This window comes from Cajanus cajan, chromosome 1, assembly GCF_000230855.2.
Source record: "Cajanus cajan strain Asha chromosome 1, NIPB_CcT2T_4, whole genome shotgun sequence".
NCBI classification, from domain to species: domain Eukaryota; kingdom Viridiplantae; phylum Streptophyta; class Magnoliopsida; order Fabales; family Fabaceae; genus Cajanus; species Cajanus cajan.
Window position 1 is genome coordinate 89,398,944 of NC_138517.1, and position 27,264 is coordinate 89,426,207.

The following is a 27,264-nucleotide window of genomic DNA, read 5'->3' on the forward strand; positions in this document are numbered from 1 at the left end:
TTGTTCAATTATTCTTCCTCTAACATAGTGGCCGTGGATAACTTTTGCAAAGCATGATATAAAAATATATATATATATATATTTTATAATACCATCTAATAGTGATTGTGAAGTTACATTCCAACGTCCAACCAGTGTGAAAATGTCATTTCTGGATCTTTCTTCTTAATTCTCTCCACCAATTATGCTCTCCCTGCCTTGTGTGCGCATTTATATATATATATATATATATATATATATATATATATATATACACCCTTGTCTTCCAACCCAAATACAAGTTGTGTCTTCCGAGAAACATTTTGGGTCTATCTGGTTTTTGCAAAGGTTGTTGTTCTTCTTGCAGAAATGAGTGAGATCAAATATGGCTATCCTTACCCAGCTCAAGGTATATATGAATATAATTTTCAGCCCTCAAAACCCTTCTCACCACATATATATATATGTATCATTAATTTTCTTTCTTTGCATATATGGCAATAAAAAAAGTTGTTGTTTAGTTGCTAGTTGGTCATTTTTTGTCCACTGCATATGTCATTGCCTGGATTTGAAACTTTTTTAATTTGTATATTTGACAATTATTATTGAATAGTTATTGTTGCTATGTCCCCACACAGGTCCTTATCAGGGGCCACCTCCGGTGGCGGCACCTCCGCAGTACTACGCCGCCGCTCCACCGCCGAGAAGACAACCGGGTTTCCTTGAGGGATGGTAAGCGATTATATTGGAAAGTATTTGTTTTTTTTGTTTGGTCATAAAATTACAATAATAATAATAACGATTAATGTATGTTTTCTCTTTTCTATTAATTATTAAGACAATATCAGTGATTCAAGTATTTGCTTAATTGTTCTTCAATTAAGGGAAAGTTGCTTTAATTTTCTTGTTCAAAACCCCTCTTAACTTTGTTTGTTTTCTTTTTCCTCTAATGTGCAGCCTAGCGGCTTTGTGTTGCTGTTGCCTTTTGGACGAGTGCTGCTGTGACCCAACCATTATTTTTGCCAGTTAATGCTATCAATTTACCAAACAGGGAAAAACACTTATTGTAACACTGCTATTTTGATTTAACAGTTGCTATTGTTTAGTGAATCCCATCAAATTATTATGCATCAATGAGTAGTAATCAATATGTTAGCTTTTTTTCTTCTGGTATTGTTACATTTGGAATGAGTATTTCCTCTGATCATGTCCTTGTTCTGTTTTAAAATAAAAATAGTATCATCATTGAACATCATATAATTAATAATACACATAAACTTATGCATAATTGTTTATATCTTTCACTTATTTTAAAAAAATTGTTCTAGAATCAAAGACAACAACAACACCGTTTTAGTTTAATTATTAAAAAAGGAAAAACTTTTTCCATAGAATAAAATGGAAAGACTGATACTGCACTAAAATACCTTTCCTTTGTCTTTTCCTTCCAAAATAAAAGGATTGCTGTAAGAGTGGTAACACGTATTTATTCTATTCTGTCACTCATTCCAAATGATAGAATGATTAAAATTAAACGATGGCATTTTTCTTTCTTTCGTGAATCCATCGATCCCTGCGTTTCACACTGAGAATAAATTTTGAGTTGTGAAGAATGGACTTTTTTTTCTTTCAAAATAGCTATTTCAAGATTTAAACTTCTCATATTATAAATATTTTTAATCTAAAATTTCATTTCATTGATATTATGTTCGATGAGTATTTCTACAACCTCAAAAAAGAAAGCTAAAAACACCCCCCCAAATGATTAAAAAATAATTATTTTTTAATAAATTTATTAAAAAATAATAATTTTTTAATTATTCGGATAATTTTTCGAGTAATAGTAAATACTCGATGACTAAAGATTGTTAAAAGAATATCAGTAATTCTTAAGCGTTGCATCATAGAGTTGACAGATACTGTCTAGTCGTATCATATGCTAATTAATCTAATATTAGGAAACTACATAATATTTAAAGAACATTATTAATATATTAATAATATTGTTAATATATATATATATATATATATATATTATTTTTAAACCACAAATATTAGTAAATAATGAGTTATATTAGTCCTTAGTAATTTACAAAAGTAATTTTTTTATAAAGAGAAAAATCTTTCGCCCACAATTACAGCTGCAGCTTTGAAATTTTTTCTCTGCCATGTTTTATCATAATATTCACTGCTCACAAAAATGGGAAATTATTATTTTTCCCTCAATAGAAAAAAAAATAATCAAAGATTAATAATAGATATCGTTTCCTACCTTAACCGTATACATGCACTTAATTATGTTTTTTGTTGTACTTATTTCTCTCAATCAGCCTTTATATTGTTCTCTCCATTCTCGTCATTTTTTTTTATTTGTTTTAGTAATCACTGTTTCAATTTTCTCGATATATTCAAGAGTACTTGTTCTTTCTGTAGCCTTTCCTGCAAAATATAAGAAACTTCAGACCGTACAATTGCATTGGCAATGGAGTAGTTTCTGGTACTCCTGGAGATGATATACTACTACTGTGAAGAAGAAGAAAAAAAGGTTTTTTTAAAATATAAAGAAAACCTTTTTTTTTAGCATAAGAAAACTTGTAGCTAAGTAGCAATCATGCTTGAATCATGTGAGAACATGATAAGTTAGTATAAAATAACTTATCATGAAATATATTTGTCCTTAAAAATTATATAAATATATTAATATATTATTAAAAAAAATTAAGTATAAGATATAGTAACACATAATATATATGATTAAATTTCATTCAAATCCATAGTATAATTATATATTAAATAAATTTATATTTATGTATGTTATATGTATAATGATATTTTTTATATATTATTATATGTAACATTATTTTTGTAGTGAGTAGAAAAAAACAATAAATAAATAAATATATATATATATATATATATATATATATAATATGATTACGTATTTAAGATTCATAACCAATAATTAAATTAGAAAAATCTAACATTAATTGGTCCACATATTTAGTAGTAATAAAAAATATGCAAATTGCAAATAATCTCCCTTCTATCAAATAGAAAAAATCAAGAATTAATAATAATAATAATAACAACAACAACAATAATAATAATAATAATAATAATAATAATAATAATAATAATAATAATAATAATAATAATAATAATAGTAATAATAATAAAGGAAAATAGGACTTATGTAACTTCAATTTTGTCTTCAACTTTTATAAACCATTATACTCTTAAAAAATTAAAGATGAAACAATTAATTATATTTTGTTTAAATCATGTTTGGAATTTTTTTTCCCTCGCTTTTATTCCACATAAGTTAGTTTTTGTTTTGCTACTTTCCCTAGCCCCACTTCATATAACTTTCCTCACTTTGTATAACTTTTCTCTCTAACTCATTTATTTATTTATTATTTTTAAAAAATAAAGATAGGCAAATAACTAGTTGTAGCAAATAACTAGACTATTAATATTGACATTTTGAATCGTTAACTTCTTTTATTACTTGGCCTCTCATTTTATAAAGTTTTTTTATTAGTCAAAATTACAATGATATCAATAAAATCAAAGTCTAGAATTTTGTACAGACTATTATAACTTCCTATTATTAGGCATAACAGTTTTTTTAATAATAGAGAAAATGACATATGTAACATTGTATGATTTTTATGCTTTAATTAATTATCTTATGGTATGAGTTGTTTAATTGTAGTTATGTTGTGTTTATTGTTGCTATAGAACTCTAATGGTCAACGGATCCTTGAGAGTTAGGTTGTTTCTAAGATTGTGCTTAGTTAAGGTTAAGTTGACAAAGTTTAAGAAAGGGTACATCAAGTATTTTTAAGATATGAACTTCATAAGTTTATGTCCTTAAGGAAGTTAGATAGAAAAAACTTTGGATTTGAAGGGAAACTTCTTCTTCTTCAAACTCATAGAGTAATCAAACTCTTTCCCCATAATTGATTAATAGAGATATATTGGAGATTCAAGGTTTAGGAGATGAGAATCTTGTTGGAAATCTCGTATCAATTAAGAATAAGGTCATAATAGTGTATATAAGTAAGAAGCAATCATCACCTTGTAAGTCGATTTTGTAAAATTTAGTTATACTCTTAACCCACTTTCTAATATATAGTATCCAAACATATCAGAACTCATCCTAACTATTCTTAGAAAATAACTTAAGAGTTTATTCATATATAGCTTCTAAAAGGATGGATAAGATATGCTATGTTTTCTCTTTGTGTTGTTTAGGAAAAAAAGTGCTAATATCTTAAAAAATAGTGAAATAATAGGTTAAGGTTGTAGAACAACAAAAAGAAAAATATGTAAAGAATTGAAAACGAGCATAATTGTATTTTTTATAGTATTTTTAATTTAAAATAAAATTTTTAAAAAATATTGACTTTATTAAAAGCTTAAATTTTATTCAACAAAAAATATGTATCAAACTCTAAACAATATGAAATGATGAATATACTTATAGTTTCTTAAAGAAAAAAAATATGAAATATAATGAATGCTAATCTCAAAGATGTGAATATATAATCAACAAATCATTTGGATTTAAAAAAAAAATCGAGTCTAATAAATAGATTTTATTAATAAAAATTATAAATAAAATCGATAAATATATAATCACTTATGATAAATCACGCCAACACGGAATCTAACTAAGTAAAAGAATTTATGGAGTCAAAAATTTTAATTAATAGATGAAGATTATACAACTTACATCTAAAATAGTGTTTTTAAGTCTGATTTATTGAAATAGTATAAATCATTCCATTTTTATTCGGTGGTTGTAATTTACTGAATACGTGCATCAATTATAATTATTTTTTTTATGAATATTGATTTATATAAGAGATAGTAATTTGTATTTTTTAATAAAATATTTAGAATTCAGATTTAAATTTTAAATATGAAATAAATTTATATATTAATTTAATTTTTTTTTAAAATATTAAAAAATAAATGAAATTTTAACTTTTGTTATTTTTACAGTTGCGAAATTATAAAAAATAAAAAATAAAAAATATCATTCCTGAAGTTTATGAAGTTTGGTACAGCTTTCTACATTCTTTTGACAAAGTGTGAACATGCAAATTAAAATAATTAAATAATTTTCTAATTATCATAAAAACCCACTAAGATACTTAGGTAGTAGTAAAGAATTTAAGTAATTTGTATAAAATTCTAATACCATATAAATAAATAAAAATTGACAGAAAGATTGAACCATACACTAGGACCGAGCGATGAGAGATTGTGATTGAAGATAATTACTGATTCTACTTTATAACTACGAATACAAGCATTTCCATTAACTGCGATTCTGGGAATGTCATCAGACAGAGTTCGATGCTATTCTTTTGGACCCAAAATGTGAAAGAAAATTGTGTCTAATTAATGAAATGCCAGCAAATTATGTTTTCCAGAATCACATATGTCGTATGCATGTGCCCCCTTCGGAATCCACTCCTTTCCATTCTTATTATAGAATACTTATGATATTTTTATAAGATATTTTATAATTTTTATAAAATATTAATTTTAGTTTTTATTTTATGTCTCTATTAAAAATTATGATAATATATGTTTTTCTCTCTTTAAAATTTTTAATTGTTATTTATTTTTTTATCGGTATTGATAATTTCTTCATTTCTCTCATAAAAATTTGATGATAAATAAAAAAAATTAATAAATTATAATTTTATTTTATAAATTTAATAAAATTAACAAACATAACTATTTGTGTTAGTTAGCTTGAAATGACTTATAATAATTATATGAAGCAGTAGTAAGCTTGCTTTGTTTTTTTCCCCCCTACATGGCTTAATTCTGAAGGTCAAGACGTTCGGGAGCTTCCTTTATAAATTAATGCATTGAATGATTGAAAGGTGTTGAACCTCTTTTCTATTCTTTTCCTTTTCTTAATCATTATTATTTCCTATAAACAACACGAAAAAGGGATGGATTTTAAGGACATGTCTGAATATCCAATGTTATATCAAATGACATAAAATATAATAGTTAAATAAAATATAATGCAAAGAAAGACTATTGCTTAATTTCTATATACTGGTACATATTGATTCAAATATCTATTATGCATAGTCTCACAAACTTTATTTTTTAATTTTAATAATTAAAATATTTTACTTCGGTCTTTATATAACATTTTTATATTTTTAGTCTTTATCGTTATTAATTAAAATAAAAAATTAAGATTTATGAAAATATAAAAAATATTAAATAAAAAACAAAATGATATGTATATGGCTAAAATGAAATATTTATAATTACAAAAACTATAAGAACCAAATGAGTGTTTAAGTTTAATATAAAAATATCTATCAATTAAAAATTATCTAGATATGTTTTTTAAAGTAGTTACCCGTATTTTAATTCATTAAATGTATGAGTAACTCTTGTATTTTATTAACAATATTAAGAAGAAGAAAAATATCAAGTATGAGAAATGGTGTACTTTAAGTTTTTAATAAAAACATTTAAAAATAAGAAGACTTTCAGATTTATTAATAGTTTGTTTATTATAATTTAACATACAAAATTCATGTAAATTTATTTATTTATTCGGTAATTGTGGCATATGGTATGAAATATCGTTGAAATTAATAATTAAGTTTTGTTAAAAATCAAATAATATTATTTTTTATTTAATATAATTTATTTCATCATTCAAACTTTTATTGTATTAATATTTTTTTTAATATATTTTAAATGAATAAAAAAGACATATATAACATTAGATAGGGATATACTTTAATTTTTATATTAATAAAATTAATTCATTAATAAACTTTATTGTAATTTAAAATTAAATTAAATTAAAAATTCACGATTTATATATATAAAAAAAAAATTATTCGTAGTTATTGTGAGTATAAATAAATCACACTCAAAAGGATAAAAGAGAATTAATATCAATGTGAACAAATTGAGAGAGCGGAAAGTTAAAGTGTCACTGTTCAAGTTATATATTTTAATTGATACATAAAGTAATTATGATGATCTGATTACAATACATTGATAATCTAAAGTAATTTTATATTGTTATTTAGTCATAATTTTTCATATAATTAAATTTTTAAATTTTACAATAATTATTTTAAAATTATATTTAAAGTGATTTTAATTTCTTGACTGTATAATAACTTTTACATTGATTATGAATTAAAATTAAATTAATGTTACGAAATTCAATATACTTTTTAATTATATGAAAAATTATAAGTTAAGGATAATATAAAAATAAAATAAAAATAATTTAAAATTATTATATTCTAATCAAATTCTAATATATTTTTTAAAGAGCTAAGCCTTAACTCAATTGATTAACAATAAGTGAGAAAATACGTACAAAATCCTTAAAATTAAAATAATATTTAGAGACCTTTACAAGATTGACAACCACCAAATTATTTAAAATAATTTTATATAAATTATAATGTTTTAAATCATTCTACCACATCAATTGTCTTACTAATTAAATCTTTAATTCAATTAAAAAAATTTAATGCAGTAATAATTACTTTTTTATTTATATTTATAATAAAATTTTAAAAAATATATTATTATATTTATTCATTTCTATCACTGAATATTAAAAATAAAATTATTTTTATAAAATTATTTTTAGTTATTAATTTTTCTTAGTTTGTATGCGTAGAAAAATCTAGAATGACAAAGGGGTGAAAAATCTCTTTCATATTTTTAATGAATCTCATTTAAGATTTCAAATGTATTAATTATTTTTTTATAAATACACATAATTAATTTACAATAATTGTTATACATTAATAAGATAAATTCATGTTATCTCTTATATGAATTGAAGAACATGGATTTTATATATTAATTAATTAATAATATGTTTATCTGGGGTGAACATATATTTGATTTAATATATATATATATATATATATATATAAATATATTAAAAATAAATAATTTATTTTTATTAGTTTCATATTTTTAAAGTATATTTTATTTATATTTTAAAATTATTGTTATCTTTATTTTATAAAAATAGAAAAAACTGATTATATAACATTTTTCTGTTCTATGTTGTTTGATATTTTAATAATTTTTGTTCGTGTCAATTTGATTGTCTTTACAGTATTCATGTAATATTTAATATATATTTTATTATACATTTAATTGTTATTAATAAATTCTTTAATTATTACTGAAAAATCAGAAATATTAAAATATATTAAAAAGTTATGCAATTTATTTTATAAAATCAGAGATATTAATTATATTAATTAAATCCAGTCTCAAAATCTAAACATAAAAAAATATAGAAAGAATGGATGAAAAATAATTAGAGGAGTTCCTATTATTTTAAAGATAATGTTAAAAAAAAGCACAATTCCTTAATAAAATTAATGCTATTAAATAAATTAACTAAAATTTTATAAATGAGAATTAATTAAAAAAATGGGAAAAAGAGGGTGATTTTTTCTTAAAATCAATTTTAACTACTAAAAAAGTGTATTACTAACACTATTTTTATTTAATATTTTATTAATAAAATAGAAGAAAAAAAATTACAAGAATATTTGTATGACAACAGAGCATTACTCTTTCGAAGAAAAAAAAAACATTTCTGTTTCTTTAAAATTCATTTTCTTTCATTGTTGTCTTTAAAATATAAATAAATTTCATTCAAATCAATTTTATTTATCCACTTAATTCAAAGATATTTTTTTAAATAAATAAAAATACTATTTACAATAAATATGAGTAAAGATATTTTAAAAAATGTAACATATATTTTATATAAAATTATAAAAATTTGTCAATATAAATGGGGTACATGTACATAAGAAACCAATACATAATTCATCCAAACTAATAAAAATAGTTAAATTATTTATATTTAATTAATAATGTCTTAATTTATATTTTTATTAAAAAAATATAATTAAATAATGTAGGTGATAGTTATATTTAATAACACAACTCAAAAGTCAATAAATATTTTTTTTAACTAAACTAATGAGTATGACTTATAATATTAATTGTCCAATAAATACATTCATTTTCATGAAAAATGAGTAGAAGACTCTTAACTAACACATAATAAATAGAAAGTATTAAAGAAAATCATCACTTAATACATTTAAAAGTATATATGTATTTCTCAATTTAGAAACAAAATAAGATTCTTGTTTATTATATATAAGAATAGAAATAGTATTACTTTCATCCATGTATATAAAACTTTATCACTTTATTACTTTTTTCCTTTTATAAGACTGTTTTTTTAATTGTTTTTTGAATTTTTTTTTCTTATAGTAACCTTAATTGTTCAGGAGACTAATATTAAATAATATAAATTAATGAGATATACTCTCTCCCTTGTTAAGGCGAGAGAATATGGGTAAATATAATTTTTTTAGTTAATTAATACTTTTTTAAAATATTAATTAATTAGTTGTGAAAAATAAAGTGGATAGATAAATGATTAATTTAAAAAGTATAAAGAGTAATTTTGAAAGAAAAAAAACAATTCAATTTATTGTCAAATTTAATGATAATAACTAAATTAAATAACTTTTTTAAGAGATAAAAATTAATTGAAATGGTTTTATATATAACGACAAAAGTAATATTTCAAAAGTTTCTCAAATCTTAATAACTTTATGTGTAATACCATGTTCTTTCTTAATTATGTATATTTGTGATACATGTAATTAAGAATTATATTTAATATTGTTTAGTTCTTTTTAGCCTTTGTGAGGTGGAAGTTAGAGTTGAGATGACTCTAAGCTTAAGTTATATATATAGGATATAACTTAAGTGTTTGTGAGTTGGTTGAGGAAGGTTAAGGTATTTAAGGCGGATTTTGATAAATGAGCTTCATAAGTTTATAATCCTATAAACTTTGAGAGAAGTTAGAGAGATGTGTTCTATAATCAATAGAGTCTGATCTTCAATTTGATTCTATCGAAAGACCTCTTTTCTTCCCTTGATCATTAATTGGTGCAGTAGAAACTAGGATTCAAGCTAAGGATTTGGAAATCTTAGAGAGAAGTCATTGTATGAGAGTTTGGGATTCTCAAGTTTTCTTCTCTTCTTACTTGTTTTTTGGAGCAATCAAGGTAAAGCAAGCTTGTTGTTTGATTATTTGAAGTTGTTGCATTTTGTATGTTGCTTAATTTGTTGTTTGAGGTAGTTGTTGAAGATGGTGAGATTGGGGTTTTGGGATTGATGAACCGAAACCCAAAATTGATGATTTATAGATGTCATTATGTTGCATGTCAATTCTAAGGTTGAATTTGTGTCATGTAAATTATTTAGAATCATTTCTATGGTTTGGTTTTAAACTTTTGAACTTGTAGATAAGTTGATGAGGTAAGAGTTTCCAAAAATAGTGTTTTTGCATGTAGGGTCAGCATAATTTAGCTATTATGAAATTAATTTGGCTGGACCAAATTTGGACAGATTCTCTTGAAAGTTGTTTCAAGTTAAATTGGTTAGGCCAAATTTTTATGGCTTAGTGAAAATAAGGTAGAGGCCATTTTGAAGTCAAATAGGTTGGGCCAAATTAAGTTGCCTGGGTGATTTTCGGGACATTCAAGATATTTATACTTTTACCTATCATATTGCTGTTGCAAGTTGAATAATTGTGGAGTGGTGTTATATTATGTTATTTGTGATTGATGAATCACGTTGTAAGAGGTTGAAATGAAACATGTTAAGTTGTTTAAGTTGAATTGGATAATATTTCAAGTGTTGTATAGATCGTGTTAATTTATTTCATGGTGCTTGAGTTGTGAATGCAAGTTGCTTCTGATGATATAAAATACTTAAAAATGATAATTGAATCTAATTTGTAACATATTATATGTTGATATATATGATGTTGATTTAAGTCGTTAAAGTTGAAAGTTATTTATAACCTTATGTTGCTTAAGTTGAAAGTAACTTACTGTTGAAGTTGTATGAACATGTGGTGATGAGATACATGTTTAAGTTGTGATATATAAAAACTAGAGGAGAGTAAAGTTGTTTAAGAAATTAAAATATCACATTGTGTGAATATATATTGTCTAAAAGCCTAAAATTGAGAATCTTTTAGTGAGTAAGTTGACTCATGAATAGGGAGTTATTTTTAAGTTATATTTTTTAAGTTTTATGTATAAAAAATGTATGTGGACAAGGTCGAATCATACGTGTATAAAGTGATCAATTGAATAAGATATGAAATTGGATAAAATTCTTAATTGATTACTATAAAAGTGCGTGGTATCATAAGAATAGTTAGCAAGTTGTACTCATAGGTGCCTTGGTTAATACATGTCAATGTCATGATAGACCCATACACAAGCTATATTATTCCTAATGACGGGTACTGAAGTTTTTTAGTGTAAGTGGTGCCTGAAAAATCAAAATAAGTTGTTAAACAAGTTATCATGCCTGAAGTTGTCTATACTTGACCGAGAAAAGACAGGTTAGACATTGTAATTCGATAGGATCAAGCCATTTACATTACTCATCTCTGTTATAAGAGATCTTCGTAAGTTGATATGTGTGATAATGCATTAGTTGTTTAAAGTTTTTTATTCAGTTACCTTGTTGATCTTGAGTTGTCTAGTTGATTACCCTTAGTTGCTCAAATTGTTAAGTTGTAAGATGATGTTAAAGTTGAGTTATGCTTTTAAGTTGAAAAGTTAATTTATTACTTTAAATAGTTTATGTTGATAATTTTGTTACTTCCTTCCTTAATGTATGACGTTTTCTTTCACAAGCTTACTCTTATTTTTTCATGTTATTGGACTGCAATGATTATACCTGATATGGAAACAAGACAAGATTATGTTAGAGGATATGTTTGGTTGATGGTTATGCTTGAGATGACCTTGTTTTTGTTGTATTGTTATTACACGATAGTTGTTTGAAAGACACTTGATTGATACTAGGATTGTTTTGTATTAGTACATTTTATATTTGATATTTCTCTCTCTCTCTCTCTCTCTCTCTCTCTCTCTATATATATATATATATATATATATATATATATATATATATATATATATATATATATATATATATACACATACACGCACACATAAAGTTTTGTTGTAATTCCATAAGAAACTATGTGTTTTAAAGTCAAAATTAGCAGGGATTATTTTATATTTTCTACACTCTATACATACTAACATAAATCTATTGCATACATGTCTAGGTACTTTACATGATAACCCTAATTTAGTAGATTCTTCACACACACAACCCTAAACCCTACACACACTTATATATAATTGTCCTTTTTTTTTTAAGTTTAAATGTCTTCAGTTCCTAAAATTTGGGATAAGTTTTTTTTTTTCTCTCTAAATTTAAAATTCTCTTTATTACCTATGATTTCAAATATATTTTTTTTAGTCGTCTTGTTCAAACATCATTAATGCATTTGCCACCCATAATTCACTTACTACTATTTTTATAAATGAAGACATGCCAATTATTGCTACAGAAATAACTTAAATTTAGTAATATTTTGTCATTATGTTATTACATAATTAATATCTATTTAAATTCAATATATTCTCTATGCAGTGTTGTTCATTCTGCAATAAAAATGAGATTTCATCTTCATTTAGCAAATTAAATTAAAAGATTAATTATTAAAAAAATTACTAGCTTCACTTTTCATTAGCCAGATCCAATGCTTATCATAATTTTTTTTTCTTTTTAATTTCATTCAGACTTTGAGTGTTGGCTAAAATTTTGTCATCCTTTCAAATATTATAATTTCATAAAACCTTTTTAAATCTTATAAATTATTTGATGATGAATTCATTAAAGTTTAAACTACAAAATTATGTTATAAAAGTCTTTTAATATATTACAAATTTAAATTATTTTTAATTCTTGTAAAATAAGAGAGTTTTGATTTTAGTTCCTATAAATTATTTCTTTATTTTTCATCCTTATAAAATTATAAACATTATTTTTTATCTTTGTAAAATAAATTTGATCATTGTAAAGCGAGTAAAATTTGTTTTTATCCTTATAAAATATATATTTTTTAATTTCAACTCTCTAAAATCTAAAATTACCAATTTTGGTTCATAGCGATGATTTTAAGGTAGATAATTCATTTTAAGAACTTATAATTTTTTTAAAGGTAACACATATTAAAATGGTATCACTAAAAACTATAGATAATATTTGAGATGATCACTTAACCTTTTAATAAATAAATAAGTAATTAAAAATAATTACATAATAATAGAGACTATAAAAAATAGTTCTAAATTTTTTAAGAATGAAAAATAAAGAAAAAAATTTTGCAGGAACCAAAGTCAAAACTTGTTTGTTTTTTTAGAGACTAAATACTTATTTCAACCTATATTATATGTCATTATACTTTTGTACAGTCTTTTAAAATTCATATTTTTTATATATATTAATATAGTCTTTTGAAATTTCAATATTGTAGCATTATAAGTTTTTGCTAATTATTGTGTTTTATAAATAATTATGTATTGTAGTGTTTTGAGGAGTTTTTAGGTGTTTTAAAAGGTTTCTCTCAGTAGAGGCCTGATTTGATCCAGAGAGGAGAAACATATAAGTTTCTTTTGAGACTTAAGCCTCATAAACTCGTTTTCTCAAAGAACTTAGAGAAAAAGTTTGAGAAAGATACTCTAGGATTCAAGGTAACATTTCTTCCTTTTGATTCTACAGTGGACCTCTAATTCCTTCTCTAATGGGAGTTGTTGTTGATAAACTAAGTTGTAATTCAAAATTGTTGAAGCTAAGGATCGGTGTTGATGCAGTGTCTCGAAGTTGCTCAAAGTTTGACTTTCAGTTCTTCTTTATTGGTTCTCTTCAGACTCGAGATAAAGAAAGTTAGAACTTAAACATTAAATTGAGTTGGTTGTTGAATGTGTTTAATTTGTATCTAAGTTGTGGATTGTGTTGGTGGTTTGAAGATTAAATTATTGCATGGTGAAATTTTTTTGGGTCACTTTTGGGGTGATCAATCTTGGTTACATGTTGATTTTGTTGTTAAAGTTGAATTGTTGATGATGAATATATGTGGTATATTGGATTGCATGTTTTGGATTTTAAGTGAAAAATTCATTTTTTCTATAATGCATGAATTGAAGAAACTTATTTATTATGGATTCACAATTTTTTCTCTCTCATAAATTTAGTTAACAAATTTAATCTCACATTGTAAACTAAAATATATAATTTAAAAAGTAAGACCTCACATTCTTATTTAGATGTTCTCAATATTTTTACTTTTTCTTTGTTTTGTATGCACATTCTATACACTACAATTAGCCTAAATTTATGACAAAAATATTTCTTGACTATTTTAATAATCATCTTAAAATTCATGCATAACATGATTTATAATCGGTAATGATTAAAAAAATACACTTAAAGTGTATAATAATCAAATCCAACATTTTTTTGTCCAAAAAATATTCAAACTTAACATTTATTTTCTAAACCTTGTTTTTTTACACCATTTTTAAATCATGTTAAACTACTATTCTTTCTTCTTTATCAATATACTTTTTATCATTAACGACTCATTTCTTTTAGTTTATCCTCTTCCACCTCTAAATATAAATTAAAATTCAATATTTTTTTAAAGAAATTGTCAATTGCTTAAATTACCATTATATCATAATCTAAAATTACCATTACGAATCTAAAATATATTTTGCATATTTAAGTATATTTATTTATTATTAATTTTAATTATAATATTGTTTATGCATTAAAATATCATTTTTGGTATGATTTTAACTATATAAAATTATTATTTACTCTTAAACCAGTATTTTTAATTTGTGCATTAATTATTAAAAGTCTCGTACACACCTTTAAACCAAGAAAAAAAAGTTCCACATGAATTTCAATATCTCCTATCCAACAAAATCCATTTTCCAATCCCTTTTAACTAAGTTGCTAGACCATCCCTGTAATTAATTAAGTTAATTGATAATTAAACTACTAGGGCGCAACGCAACCCTTTTAGTTAATTAATTTTTATTTGCCTCACAATAAATATAATCATCACTGGAAGAAAAAATAAAAGGCGCTAATGTGGGTGATATTATAATTAGAACAAGAACCGGGCCCAACAAAAAAAAAAAAAAAAAAAAGAACAAGAACCGGTCTTAATCCAAATCCAAACTGCATTAGTGATTTACGATACTACCCTTCACATGGACACGACGCGTGCGCATAGCTTCTCACCCACACGCCGGAAACGCCAGTTTGGCGTCCCTCCACGTCATCAAAGTGGGCCCGAACCCTCTGTCAAACCCTAAATGCACAACACATTCACATTCACCCCAAATTCACTCCAAACTCAAATCCAAATCAAAAGAATCGAGCGGCAGCGAAGGCGACACGTGGAGGCATGGCGAGATCAGCACCCTCCATGCCAGATCTCGCGGTCAGGCTTGGGGACAGCCGAGAAATCGACGGCATCCGTCGGATGGAGAATCGAGAAGGAATCAAGGGCTGATAAAGCTTCCCGAGGCACCCGCGGGCAGATCTGATCGCCTTTAAGAAGAGGCCATAGCCCCCTTTCATTCCTCGCACAGATTAGGGTAACCCAAGTTTCCCAAACCCTAAACGCTACGCTCATCACTTTTCAGATTTCTCCCCTCCCAATCGGTGCTTCAGCCGGCGGCGCGTGAGGGTCTCAATCGGCGCGTGAGGGTGCGGTACGCGCGTGAATCCTACTACTCCGCTGACCTATGCTTTGTTCAACCCGCATTGGAAAGTCCATGCCGGAGAGAGTGCGGAGTCTCACCGGACGGCGTTGATTTCGCGCTTCTATGGCTTCCGCCGTCTTAGCTAACCGGAACGAACGCAATTCGCCACAGCATAGAGGCGGTGGAGCTGGATTCATGGGAAAAGTACCTTTCTCTAACCCTAACCCTAATTCTAACCCTAAATTACCCAAGAGGACCCAATCGGCTTCCGATGACGCCTCCTCCATCAACCGGCGGCCCAGCGACGCCGTAACTCACTCTCAGTATGTGTCCTTCAACATCACATCGTACACGAAGAAAGGCCTCAACGACCTCAAGAATCGCCTCGTCATGGAACTCGAACAGGTTCGGAAGCTAAGGAATCGAATCGAGTCCGGCGAGTTTCAACCGGGGCAAAGCTTCAACGGCCACCCCAAGAAATCCTCGAGCAAGAAGGTTTCCGGCAACAAGCGGCCCTTGCCCTCGAATTCCTCGAAGGATTTGAAACGGTCGCATTCTGAGGTTGGGAACATGATGAAGGCTTGCTCGCAGGTTTTGCAGAAGCTGATGAAACACAAACATGGCTGGATCTTCAATGCTCCCGTCGATGTTGTCGGAATGGGTCTGCATGATTACTACGACATAATTAAGCACCCCATGGATCTGGGTACTGTGAAGACGAATCTCGCAAAGAACGCGTACGCCACTCCCTCGGATTTCGCCTCTGACGTGAGGTTAACTTTTAATAACGCGCTCAAATATAACCCTAAGGGTCACGATGTGTACGCCATGGCGGAGACGCTTCTGGCTAGGTTTGAGGAGCTTTACCGGCCGTTGCAGGAGAAATTCGAGGGTTGTATCAGACAAGATCACGATTTTGAAGAGGAATTGCAGGCTAGTTCGTGGAGCCACGTTGAGGCACCGGAGAGGGTGAAGAAGAAGGAGAATCCGATCCCTCCGGCCAAATTGCAGCAACAAGAGCCTCCGCAGCCTCCGGCGAGTTCTTCCAACCCTCCGTTGCTGCAGTCTCCAGTGCGCACGCCTTCGCCAATGCGGGCACCTCCGGTGAAGCCCTTGAAGCAGCCTAAGCCGAAGGCTAAGGATCCCAACAAGAGGGACATGAGTCTCGAGGAGAAGCACAAGTTGGGGATTGGGTTGCAGAGTTTGCCGCCGGAAAAAATGGAGCAGGTGGTGCAGATCATAAGGAGGAGGAACGGGCATTTGAAGCAGGATGGGGATGAGATCGAGCTAGATATTGAGGCTGTTGACACAGAGACCCTTTGGGAACTCGATCGGTTAGTCACCAATTACAAGAAGATGGTTAGCAAAATTAAGCGGCAGGCATTGATGGGCAACAACAGCAACAACAATGTGGCGTCTTCCAAAGGCAATGGGGTAAATTTTCTACCATATTTGTTTGATCGCTCTGTGTTCTTTACTTATCCTCGAGAATATGGTTGTTGGCTTGTGCTAATTTTGCTGCTCTTGATGTGATCGAATTAACAGGAGTTGGCTTCTAGCGAGAAAGCTGATGGGGCGCCAGTTGAGGTTAAGAAGCCAAAGAAAGTAGAAGCAGGGGATGAGGACGTTGACATTGGGGACGAGATGCCAATGAGTATGTTCCCCCCTGTTGAGATTGAGAAAGATAAAGATGTTGCTGGAGGCCATGCAAGTAGTAGTTCTAGTAGCTCTAGTAGTTCAAGCAGTGATTCCTCATCGTCAAGTGGTATTAATCTGCTCCACGTATATAGCCTTTGGTTTGTAGTAGGAAATGCTTTTAGGACGGAGGAAAACTTAAATTTGATTGCTATTTTACAGATTCGGATTCAGGCAGTTCCTCGGGGAGTGATTCTGAAGCAGACAATGGGCATTTGTAGCAGCCACGGGATTTTTGAAACCAATGGTCAAACTGATCATTTGGGTAAGCGGATGAAGAAAATGTTTGCTTCATTGGCTTCCTCTGAGGGTGCGGCAAGTACATGGATGAGGTATGCGCATCTAATTTATATATATATTTTTTTATTCGTCGGTGTCAATTGTGACTCGGATGAAATGATAGGCTAAATATGTTATTGCATTTGGTTTCAGGGATTGTTACCGTTATTTGTTGGTTCGGTTTGGGAGTAGTAGCGGTTTGGATTGTGGCACTGAGCACCTGCTCCAGGATTTGTGGTGTGACATAGTTGTACAAATGATGATTTCGAAAACCGAAGTAATGATCAAAACAATTCGTAGGCCAGGAAGTAGTGTTGAAAATCCTAGGATAGAATCGTTAAAAGATTAGGAATAGAACTGAGAGAATTAGTGTTTTTTTGGGTTTACCTTGTACACATTACAACAGTAAATAGATGGAACATCTTTTTAAAGGCCTTTCTTGCTTATTTATGAAGTAGAGATTCCGAGATAGTTGTTAACTACATTAAAAAAAAAAAGATAATCTTTTAACATTTTTCATAATCTGCACATTCTTTGAACTCAAGAAGAAAATTAAAATAAGTAAAGTACCAGAGTATCACGTGTGAAATTGATAACTAAAACTTATTGAAAATGATTCTATGTGAAATTGAGCACTGAAATTTAGTTATAATGATATGTGGAAATGGTTAACGTTTTTTAGCAGTGGAAGATCACTACTAAAACCAATTTATAATGACTTAGTATTTATTATGTTAAATGATTGAAGATTAATTAATTAATAATTGACTTGTTAATAAATTGTTAATATTGTGATTATTATTGTGGCGAATGACTTGTTTTATTATTGAGGCATTGGAATACCAATTCATATAAAAATTGTTACTGAATGAAAGACGAACTGACGAAGTCAAATATTGGATAAAGCAAAAGCTTATACCGAGATGTCAACTGGTCGAGAAAAAATTTCATAATCGTACCACGGAACCTTAAAATAAACACACATGTTTTGCTTTTGAAGATATTAATTAACAAACAAAAGATATTAAAGATAAAACTTAAGCACCATATAAGTTCATATCTGTTACCAACTCAAAACGTCCTAATGTGAAACACAGTTAAGTTTACAAAATCAAATCGTATCCAAAAGATAAACAAGAATAACAATTTTAAAATTTATCAAAAATTCTTACTGCAAACACTTAAAAGGGTGTTCGGAGTATCGTTCCCATCATACAAAAGCTGCGGGCTGCGGGTAGAACAATGGATAGTATCAGGGATTGCCTCTTTTTGAACGGCCCTGTATTTTCATCCCGCATTTCCAGAGTCATCAAATGGGCAAATTTCTGTGTTTATTTTTCTGACTTCTTCAAGGTAATGAAGTGCTCACCAAGATGCGTCTCAAGGGCAACTCGAGTATCCGGTGCCAAAATTTTAACAAATTGTTTGGTGAGGTTGAACTTAGGCAAGAACTCCAAGGCCTTGACACAAAACTTCTGTACCTCCGTCCGCCTTGCTGGTTTACTTGGCATATTAGTCACTAATTCTTTCATTAGATGAGAAAGTTTATCCAAACTGTTTTTAAGAATTTTTTTGGATGCACTCTGTTCATCACTATTCCCTGTTGCCAGTGACTTCAATATTTCCATTACCAAATCAAGTGCTTCCACTCGTCGAAAGTCTGATTTAGCGCTTCCACATCTCTCCAAAATAAAGTCAAGCACAGCATGTCCAATCCATGGTCGTCTTCGAAATATTTCTTTCAAAAATCCGGATTTAATTTGAGACTTCTTATTGTCAAAATATCCCACCAACACTTCACGGAAAATTTGAACAATCCTCTCCAACTCAGACTCTGCAAAATTTCTTGAATCCACAATTTTCAAAATCCAGAAGGTGGAAGTTTGGGCAAGGGAAGAAACCATTTTCTGTCGGTTCCATGCAGCTGATTTTTTTGATGTGTTAGATGCAGACTTCTGTCTTTTAAATGGTTTTGAAGCTAGTTTCAAATTTCTTTCCAACAGAGATTCAAGAGTGGACAACTGGACTCCATCACCCCTAGGATAATCCTTTGCTTTAAATATCTGCTTTTGTAAAATTCCCCATATACGCTGTCCAAGCTGCTCACTAACTTCTGCTGTATGAGGGTTAACAAAAGCCTGAGCCAAATTTGAGTAAACCATAAGAACCTGAGGCTTACCTGTATAATAACAAAACACCATGAGCTTTTATGTACAAAAAAATAAAAGATGTTCAAAGTTCATTAGAAAGTCACAACCTAAACACATTGAACTGATAAATTATATGTATCACAATAATCAGAAAATGAACCTCAATTTCAACTTCCCCAGGCCTGTCAGATGATCAATACTCATCATTCTTTTAGCTCTTAAATGGTGCAAAATAATTAATGTCATCTAGGACTCTACTTTGAAAATTAAATTTTTTTTATACAAAAATGTATTTGTAAAATATAAAATTAGCATTTTTGTTTTTTAAAATCTCATTGAATATATGATATACATTAGGAAAATAGCAGTATTGAAAGCACAAAGCTAACGCAAGAAATGATAAATGACTTATCAAATATATACTTGCCTGGATTTTCATGAAGGAAAATCTCCAACAATGAAAGGATTCGAAGTTTGAACAGCACAAGCTGGGAATGGGCAGTTTCACCTCCAGATTGATTTTTTTTCTCTTTAAATATCTGGGCAAGATATGTATCAATCCTGAACATTGCATCATCATCCATCCCACTATCAGAATCATCGGAAGCTTCAGAATGAACACGATCAGTCTCATCCACCTCAACTACTGACTCAGAGTCATCTGTCTGCCCATCACTCTCACCCGTTTCACCTATCTCAGCTTGATCAATTTCTTCATCTTCAATATTGAGAAAGTCATCATCATCATCATCATCATCATCTTCTGCACTTGCTGCATCTGGATGTCTTGCAGGTTTTAAATTCTTCTTAATGACACGCAACATCCGCATCAATCCATCATCAGTGATATCACCACAGAAATATTTAAATACCTGCAGAGAGCTAGCTGTGTTACTAAAATAGAAAGATAGAACATAAGTCATGATATCTTGATCAAGTTTAAATAGCAAATCCTGCCAGAGACAACCAAATTTTCTTAAAGGACATTGTCTTTCAACATCTCTTATGAACACCGCACAATTGTCATATATAGCTCAAATAATTATTAATCAGTCTCGAACAATTCTATATCATCATAATTCATCAAAACCAAAAATCACAGATTGCATCAAAACCAAGCAGGTATAGCCATTAAAAGTGGAAACATAATCACAGGAACAGTGCACTCAACCTCGATCAACAGTGGATTCATAACTAGAATAAGAAGGTGAACAAAGATTAAGGAGACTTGCAAAGGATGGGTTTGGATTTGGTGGTTGCTACATAAAGAGAAAAAAAAAACAGAAATCTTGAGGGAGCTACATGATCACCCACAAACCAAGACGGTATCTGAAAATCAACAGATGAGTTAGAGGGGCCTCTTCTGGTTTTGGCTATTTGTAGAATAAAATTACCATTCCCCCCATCCTTTATACGAATAGGTGCTTTAAAAATGCCCATGTCTCCATGAAACAGGTAGAGAACTAGAATGTGATGTAGACTCATAAAAGCCCAGATCAGGAATTACTTAGAATAATAAAGGACTTTAGTTTCCTTTAACAAAAAAAATGCAAATATGTATTAGTTGGAAAATTCATGATATCTTCAAAATTTGGATGAGGCCAAAAAGAAAGAATTTGACCCATTTCAACAAGCAAAGTCAATAATGCTAAGATTATAATTAGAAGGAATTTTATTGAGTATCTAAATGGGGGGGAAAGGTTAGATAAGTTACTTTCTATTTACAATTGAATATTTGAACATCTAACCTATCCTATTAAAACAAAATCAAAATTAATGCCACCCAAACATAACATTCAGTATTTCCATGTAGTTCTAGCATTCTTTGAGAAGGTTTATGTATTTCCCTCCGGAACATATTAAAATGCAACATTTGGGTATGCATGTAATACAATGGAAGACCACAAATCTACTTGATGTACAAATATGAAGCTGCAAAAGATAAACACATTTTTCATCATAACCTGTTCAATGGAAGACCGCATAGGAGCTGATGACTGTGGAAGCAGGGAGAGTAATGTATCCACAAGAACATCCATCAATTCAGGAGCATCATCAATCTCCATATCACCACCAGGGGACTCGGGAAGATCAGAGGCAGAAAAGGCCTTCTTACAACAAATGATGAGTTCAGATGCAGCTTCTGAGTATTCACCTGCACGAATAAGCACTTGTAGAAGCAGCTGGATAAGCAAGTATCTCAGTGCATGCAATCTATTAGCACCAGTGCTACAGTCGTGGCTCCTTTCCTGCATAATATTACCACAAAAAGATGAAAAACAAGCATATATACTGAATAAAATAAATGAATTTATAACAAAAAAACACACAATTCAGTCACAATTTATTTAATAGTACAAATGCAGAAACAAGTATAGAGATAGTAAAAGAAAATCAAAGATGTAAATAAAATAAAGTTTTATCACAAAAATTGATAAGTAATGTTCTATCCTTCAACATTCTCCAAAAAAGTATAAATTGAAAAACACAATGATAATTCAATACTTTCATCTGGAGAATGACATGATAATCGGACTATCAGCCATAATGCATATGAAGGTCAGAGATTTTTAAGAAATTTTGATATTTCTATTTTTTTTATCATTTCCAACAATCCTTCATATTCATGTAAATTGCAAGGAGCATAATAATGTACTCCATCTTTCATATTCTTAAATTGTCACATGCCCATAAGTATACACAAATACTTTTAGATTACACTGCTAGTATGCCCAGAGACATTAAGAAATTAAAAGTGCCTATTTTTTAAATACAAACAAAACAAGAAAAATCCGAAAGTGGCAAAGCCATGCATATAAATGGTGATAGTAAGCCCTAAATTCATATAGAGGAGTGATGGCAACTAGAGAGACTTCCACGATGCAAAGACACAACCAACAACCACCAAACATAGTATTCAAAATAAAGATTTTCTAAAATCATACACATAAATGACATAAGACATTTTATTCATTAATACATGAAATTAATTAGCTTCCATCATAGTGAAAGAAAAGGACCCTATTTAGTTTTTGTCTATGCATCAATAGTAGGTCACAGAACATAATTACCTCTTTCAATAATCTTGCCTCCATTGCCTGCAAATTTTTTACTGCCTTTTCATCCTCACCATCTAAAGATCGAAAGAGGGAAACTGAAGGAATGTTGCATAAGGTGCCAAAGAATTTCAAGAAGTATGAACCAAGATCATTTGGCTCACTGCTATTAGTCAAGGGATGCAGACCCTCCCCTTTCTGAGCACTGGCCAATAACAATTGCAGCTGGTCTATACACATTTTGCAAAGAGTATTGGACGTGGGAGATTTGGGCCACCTCAATCTCTCCTGTAACTCAAACGAAGTTACCTCAGAGCCAAGAGATGCAGTGAACAGACCCTGAACAGCCAGAAACTTCATGATTTCTTTCTGAACTCGGAACTTCTCTTCATGATCTAACTTCAAGAATTTCAAAATACTGGGTAGGGATTCTATAACCCAACTCTTTAAAAAGTCAGAATTCCCATTGGTCCTAGGAGAATCCTTATCCTCAATAGATCCTATTTCAGAATTTTCATCTGTAGTTTGACTCTGATCTGAAGGTTCCTCCAGGGCATTACCTTCGTCCACAAACAGATTCATTAAGTTCTGAATAAAAAGCATGCAACCAGGTTCAGTTTTGAACTGTGACATAAAATCTTTAACATGTTTTGTTCGTGTTATACGATCAAATTTCCCATTGCTATGCTTCTGTATGGACACTATAACAGCAACTCTTCTAACGTCATCATCCCCGACCCAATCTGACAACTGTTTAAGAAAATGCTGTGCAACTTTATACAGCCATGTGTTCTTTGTCGATAGTACATCCACCAGACACTGAACAACTTTGTTTGACAGAAGAACCGGAACTAAAGATGCAGGCAGCTTTTGGAGAAGAAGAAACAGAACATCAAAAGCCAAGTGCTTACGATCATGAGATGAGATGAGAAGAGATCCTTCAATAACTATTTCACAAAAAGACCGAAGATTCTTTGCAATCTCTTCATCAGAAGAGCTAGATTTTCGACTCTTTTTGTGTTTCTTTAATGAATTGGAAGCCGATGCTGCATCTTCTAATTGCAAAATAGTGTTGGGTAAAAGAACATTTACCAAAACTGGCCAGACACTATGAACACGGGGCTGACAGAAAGTTGATTCCTGTCACATTCAGAAAATATATAAGAACAATTTTTTTTATTACTTCATCAAAAACAGTATGGCCACACAGACAAATGAGAATAATTTACCTTCAAGCAATTACTCAGGGAGGAGAGGTGATCAGCAGAGAAAAATTGGCTAACACTGAATGGATTTGGCAGCAGTTTGCCAAATACGGCACTGTCAATAGAAATCTTCTCTCGAACTTTTAAAGCAAGGAGCAAAGCATCAGGATTTCCTACATCTATAGCAGCTTCAAACCACTGCGGGAGCCCAGGTGCTTCAAGAACATGATTAACCAATGCTTCGACAGGCAACTACAAATAACATAAAAAAAAATTTTAAAAAAACATGCAATAGCCTCAAAATAATAATAATAATAATAATAAGGATTAAGAGGTTAAACATATAGCTTGAAGCAGAGAGAAGTGAGCCTCAAGAATAACTAGTGAGTGTTGTGCACACAATAAAACAAACAAAATACTGTATAACAATTAACAAATGGGCCACAAGAATTACAAAGATTGGCAGATGGACTTATGAGAAAGTGATCTATTGATAGCATAGACACTGCTAACGTTGCAAGTAGTTGTTTCTTGTTTGCATGTTCCTAGAGACCTAAGCACACACACATGCATACAGGGATAGGAGGGTGGAAATGTTTGCATATCATCAAATAGCAACAAATATGAGAATAGCAATAGCTTGAAACCCAGCAGAGTATCATACAAAAATCCAAGAATCTAATCTAATTTGAGCTAGCAATCCAGTCCTAAAGATTCACCAAAACATCCCATAAGTCAAAACGTTTCATTCACATTATCAGTTTATCACAACTGAACAGAATAAAGCAATGGCTACCCACAAATTTTGTACATATAAATGAGGGATAAAAAAATAAAAATCCTTTTTATGACTAATTGAAACCCATGACAATTCAAATCAATCAAACTTTAGGAGTAAAATTCTCTTAATTTTTATAATATACAAACCTTTTCAACCATGTCTAAAATTATTGAGACAGCAGGCTCCTGCAAGTACCGCTTCTTATTTGCAAGAGAGATAAGTACACTGATAAATTCTCTTATGTATGGAGTACTTTTATCCATACTCCACTCCTGTGCAAGTCTTCCTGATCGAGCCAGAGCTCCATACGCAAATAAGCGACCCAATAAACAATCTTTTGCTTCCTACAATTTCACAAGGAATACATAAATATATTACTTATCACGCTGACAAATGAACAAAAACAAAATAACTATGTTACTGTCATTTCCTACCTGACCCTTCATTGATGAAGTTACTTCTAGCAAATTGACTACAAGTTTAAGGAACGATTCAATCTTTATGTTATGAATAGTGCCAACTACAGCAGTTAAACCTAAAGCAAAACCTTGGCGAGCACACTGCAAAAAAAAAAAAAAAGATGTTAACTCAACAATAATGCAGTAAGTAAATTTACAGAATCAATAAGCAGAATTTATTTATTCCAGCGAAAACCTATACAAGCAAGACAGAGAAAGCAATGAAACATGATCAGAAACATTTTTCTAACACAGTGAAGGGAAGAAAAATAAATATCAGAGATGACTTTTCAAATAAAATATGTGACAGTAAGCCTCCAGATCCATGCCACTTGCACTTCATAGAAAAAGAGCATTTTAATTTCAACAGAAAACCAATGCAACAGAATAAATATCGTGCAAATATATCAACAAATTCGATATATGTATTCTTAAAAGCCATGAGGAACAAGACAAAACAAAGGTAATTTAGCAGTAAACTAAAACCAAAACGAAAAAACAAGTCAATTAAAGTGAAGAAAAACTAGCAAACAAATCTCAAGACCAGTTGGACATAACTTAAAGCAAGCATTCATATATTTAAAATTAAAATAAAACACAATGCTAGTTTCAATGCTACAATATAACTCCATCACACAAAGTAACAAACCTCTCTGGATGAAGAAACACCACGAATAAGCCTACGAACAGCGTATCCCACAGAAGGAGCACAGTTATCCAATCCATCATCCTTCTCGGCTTCCAGCTTCAATGCGCCGTCTCCATTATCCTTCTCCTCAAGCGCATCGTAAGCGTTCTGAACCTCCTTCAGCTCAGTCACCATTTGCTTCGCGGCGGCTTCCCTCGCCGTGACGGACGCCGCCGCCAGGTCCTTGAAGACGCCAATGTGAAACTCCGGGAGAGTGCCACCGCCGCTGGTGCTTGGAGAATCAGCGGGAAGAGGCGCAGGTTTGGGCTCGGATTGCGGTGTGACGCGGCGCCTCTCCTTGTCCAAGGCTTTCCGCTTCTTCTTCCTCTCCATGGGCTTGATTGAAGATTGTTCATCGCTAGTGGTGCTCTTCAGTTTCTTGTTGAGCGGTTTGGGAGAATCGTCGGCGGCGAGGGTTTGTTCCTCGGGAACAACGGAGTTCCTTTTCTTGCTGCTGCTACCCATGTGGCGTTGCGGTGGAAGACGGCGTCGTTGTGGGTTTAGGGTTTCAGTTCTTAAACCTCCCACAACTCACTCACTCCACTGCCAACTCAATGAAGACGAGGTTAATATTTTGCATTTTGCCATCTTGGATTCCACCCTTTTATTTATTCTTAAAACGAGGTTCGTCATATTTTTATTTTTATTTTTGCAAAATAATAATAATATGTTTCAAATCTTAACTGAAACATTATTATTTTTATTATTAACCGAAATATGTTTCAAATCTTAAAAATATCATTTTATTTTATTTTTATTTTTGTAATTTTAAATCTTTAATAATTTCGTAGTGTTAATTTTTAGTCTTTAAAATTAACTCTAATTAATTTTATGTATATTAACAAAATACAGAATATTGATTGAGATAATTAAGAAAATTTATTATATTTTAAATTAAGATAATAAAATTATTTTTATTTGCATAATTTAATTAAGTAACATGTTTATTATTTTATCTAAATAATGTAATTACAAAATAATTTTATTTTGCAATTTCTTTTTAATTTTTCATATATTATGTACACCAGTTATTATTATTTTTAATATTATTATTACTTTTCAATCCACTAATTTACTTTTAATATTATATTTTTTTAAAATATATATTTACATAAACATTTATAATTTGTTTTTAATATTTTTCTTTTATTTTTGGAGACAAAATTACTGCTTAAAATATATATATATATATATATATATAATACAACCAAAAAAATTAATAAATTGAAAAAGGGTTGACAA

General features: G+C 29.8%; 2 protein-coding genes and 1 long non-coding RNA gene across 3 annotated transcripts; 2 read left to right on the plus strand and 1 right to left on the minus strand.

The window, feature by feature from the left end:
- Nucleotides 1-230: 230 nt before the first annotated feature.
- LOC109814056 (uncharacterized) lies at nucleotides 231-1,160 on the plus strand. The gene is made up of 3 exons (XR_002241047.3): nucleotides 231-388; nucleotides 618-711; nucleotides 937-1,160. It is a non-coding gene; the product is annotated as an uncharacterized LOC109814056 (long non-coding RNA).
- A 14,417-nt stretch (nucleotides 1,161-15,577) lies between these two features.
- Nucleotides 15,578-18,115, plus strand: LOC109814100 (transcription factor GTE7). Its single transcript, XM_020378448.3, has 4 exons — nucleotides 15,578-17,144; nucleotides 17,256-17,475; nucleotides 17,568-17,737; nucleotides 17,838-18,115. The coding sequence occupies exons 1-3, from the start codon at nucleotides 15,834-15,836 to the stop codon at nucleotides 17,624-17,626; spliced, it is 1,590 nt and encodes a 529-aa protein (XP_020234037.1). The 5' UTR covers nucleotides 15,578-15,833; the 3' UTR covers nucleotides 17,627-17,737; nucleotides 17,838-18,115.
- A 576-nt stretch (nucleotides 18,116-18,691) lies between these two features.
- Nucleotides 18,692-26,603, minus strand: LOC109814066 (DNA polymerase V family). The gene is made up of 8 exons (XM_020378401.3): nucleotides 25,984-26,603; nucleotides 25,311-25,436; nucleotides 25,023-25,220; nucleotides 24,120-24,347; nucleotides 22,906-24,030; nucleotides 21,799-22,083; nucleotides 20,262-20,706; nucleotides 18,692-19,863 (listed from the first exon to the last, which is right to left on the minus strand). Exons 1-8 carry the CDS (start codon nucleotides 26,485-26,487, stop codon nucleotides 19,016-19,018), a joined length of 3,759 nt encoding a protein of 1,252 aa, XP_020233990.1. The 5' UTR covers nucleotides 26,488-26,603; the 3' UTR covers nucleotides 18,692-19,015.
- Nucleotides 26,604-27,264: the final 661 nt, after the last annotated feature.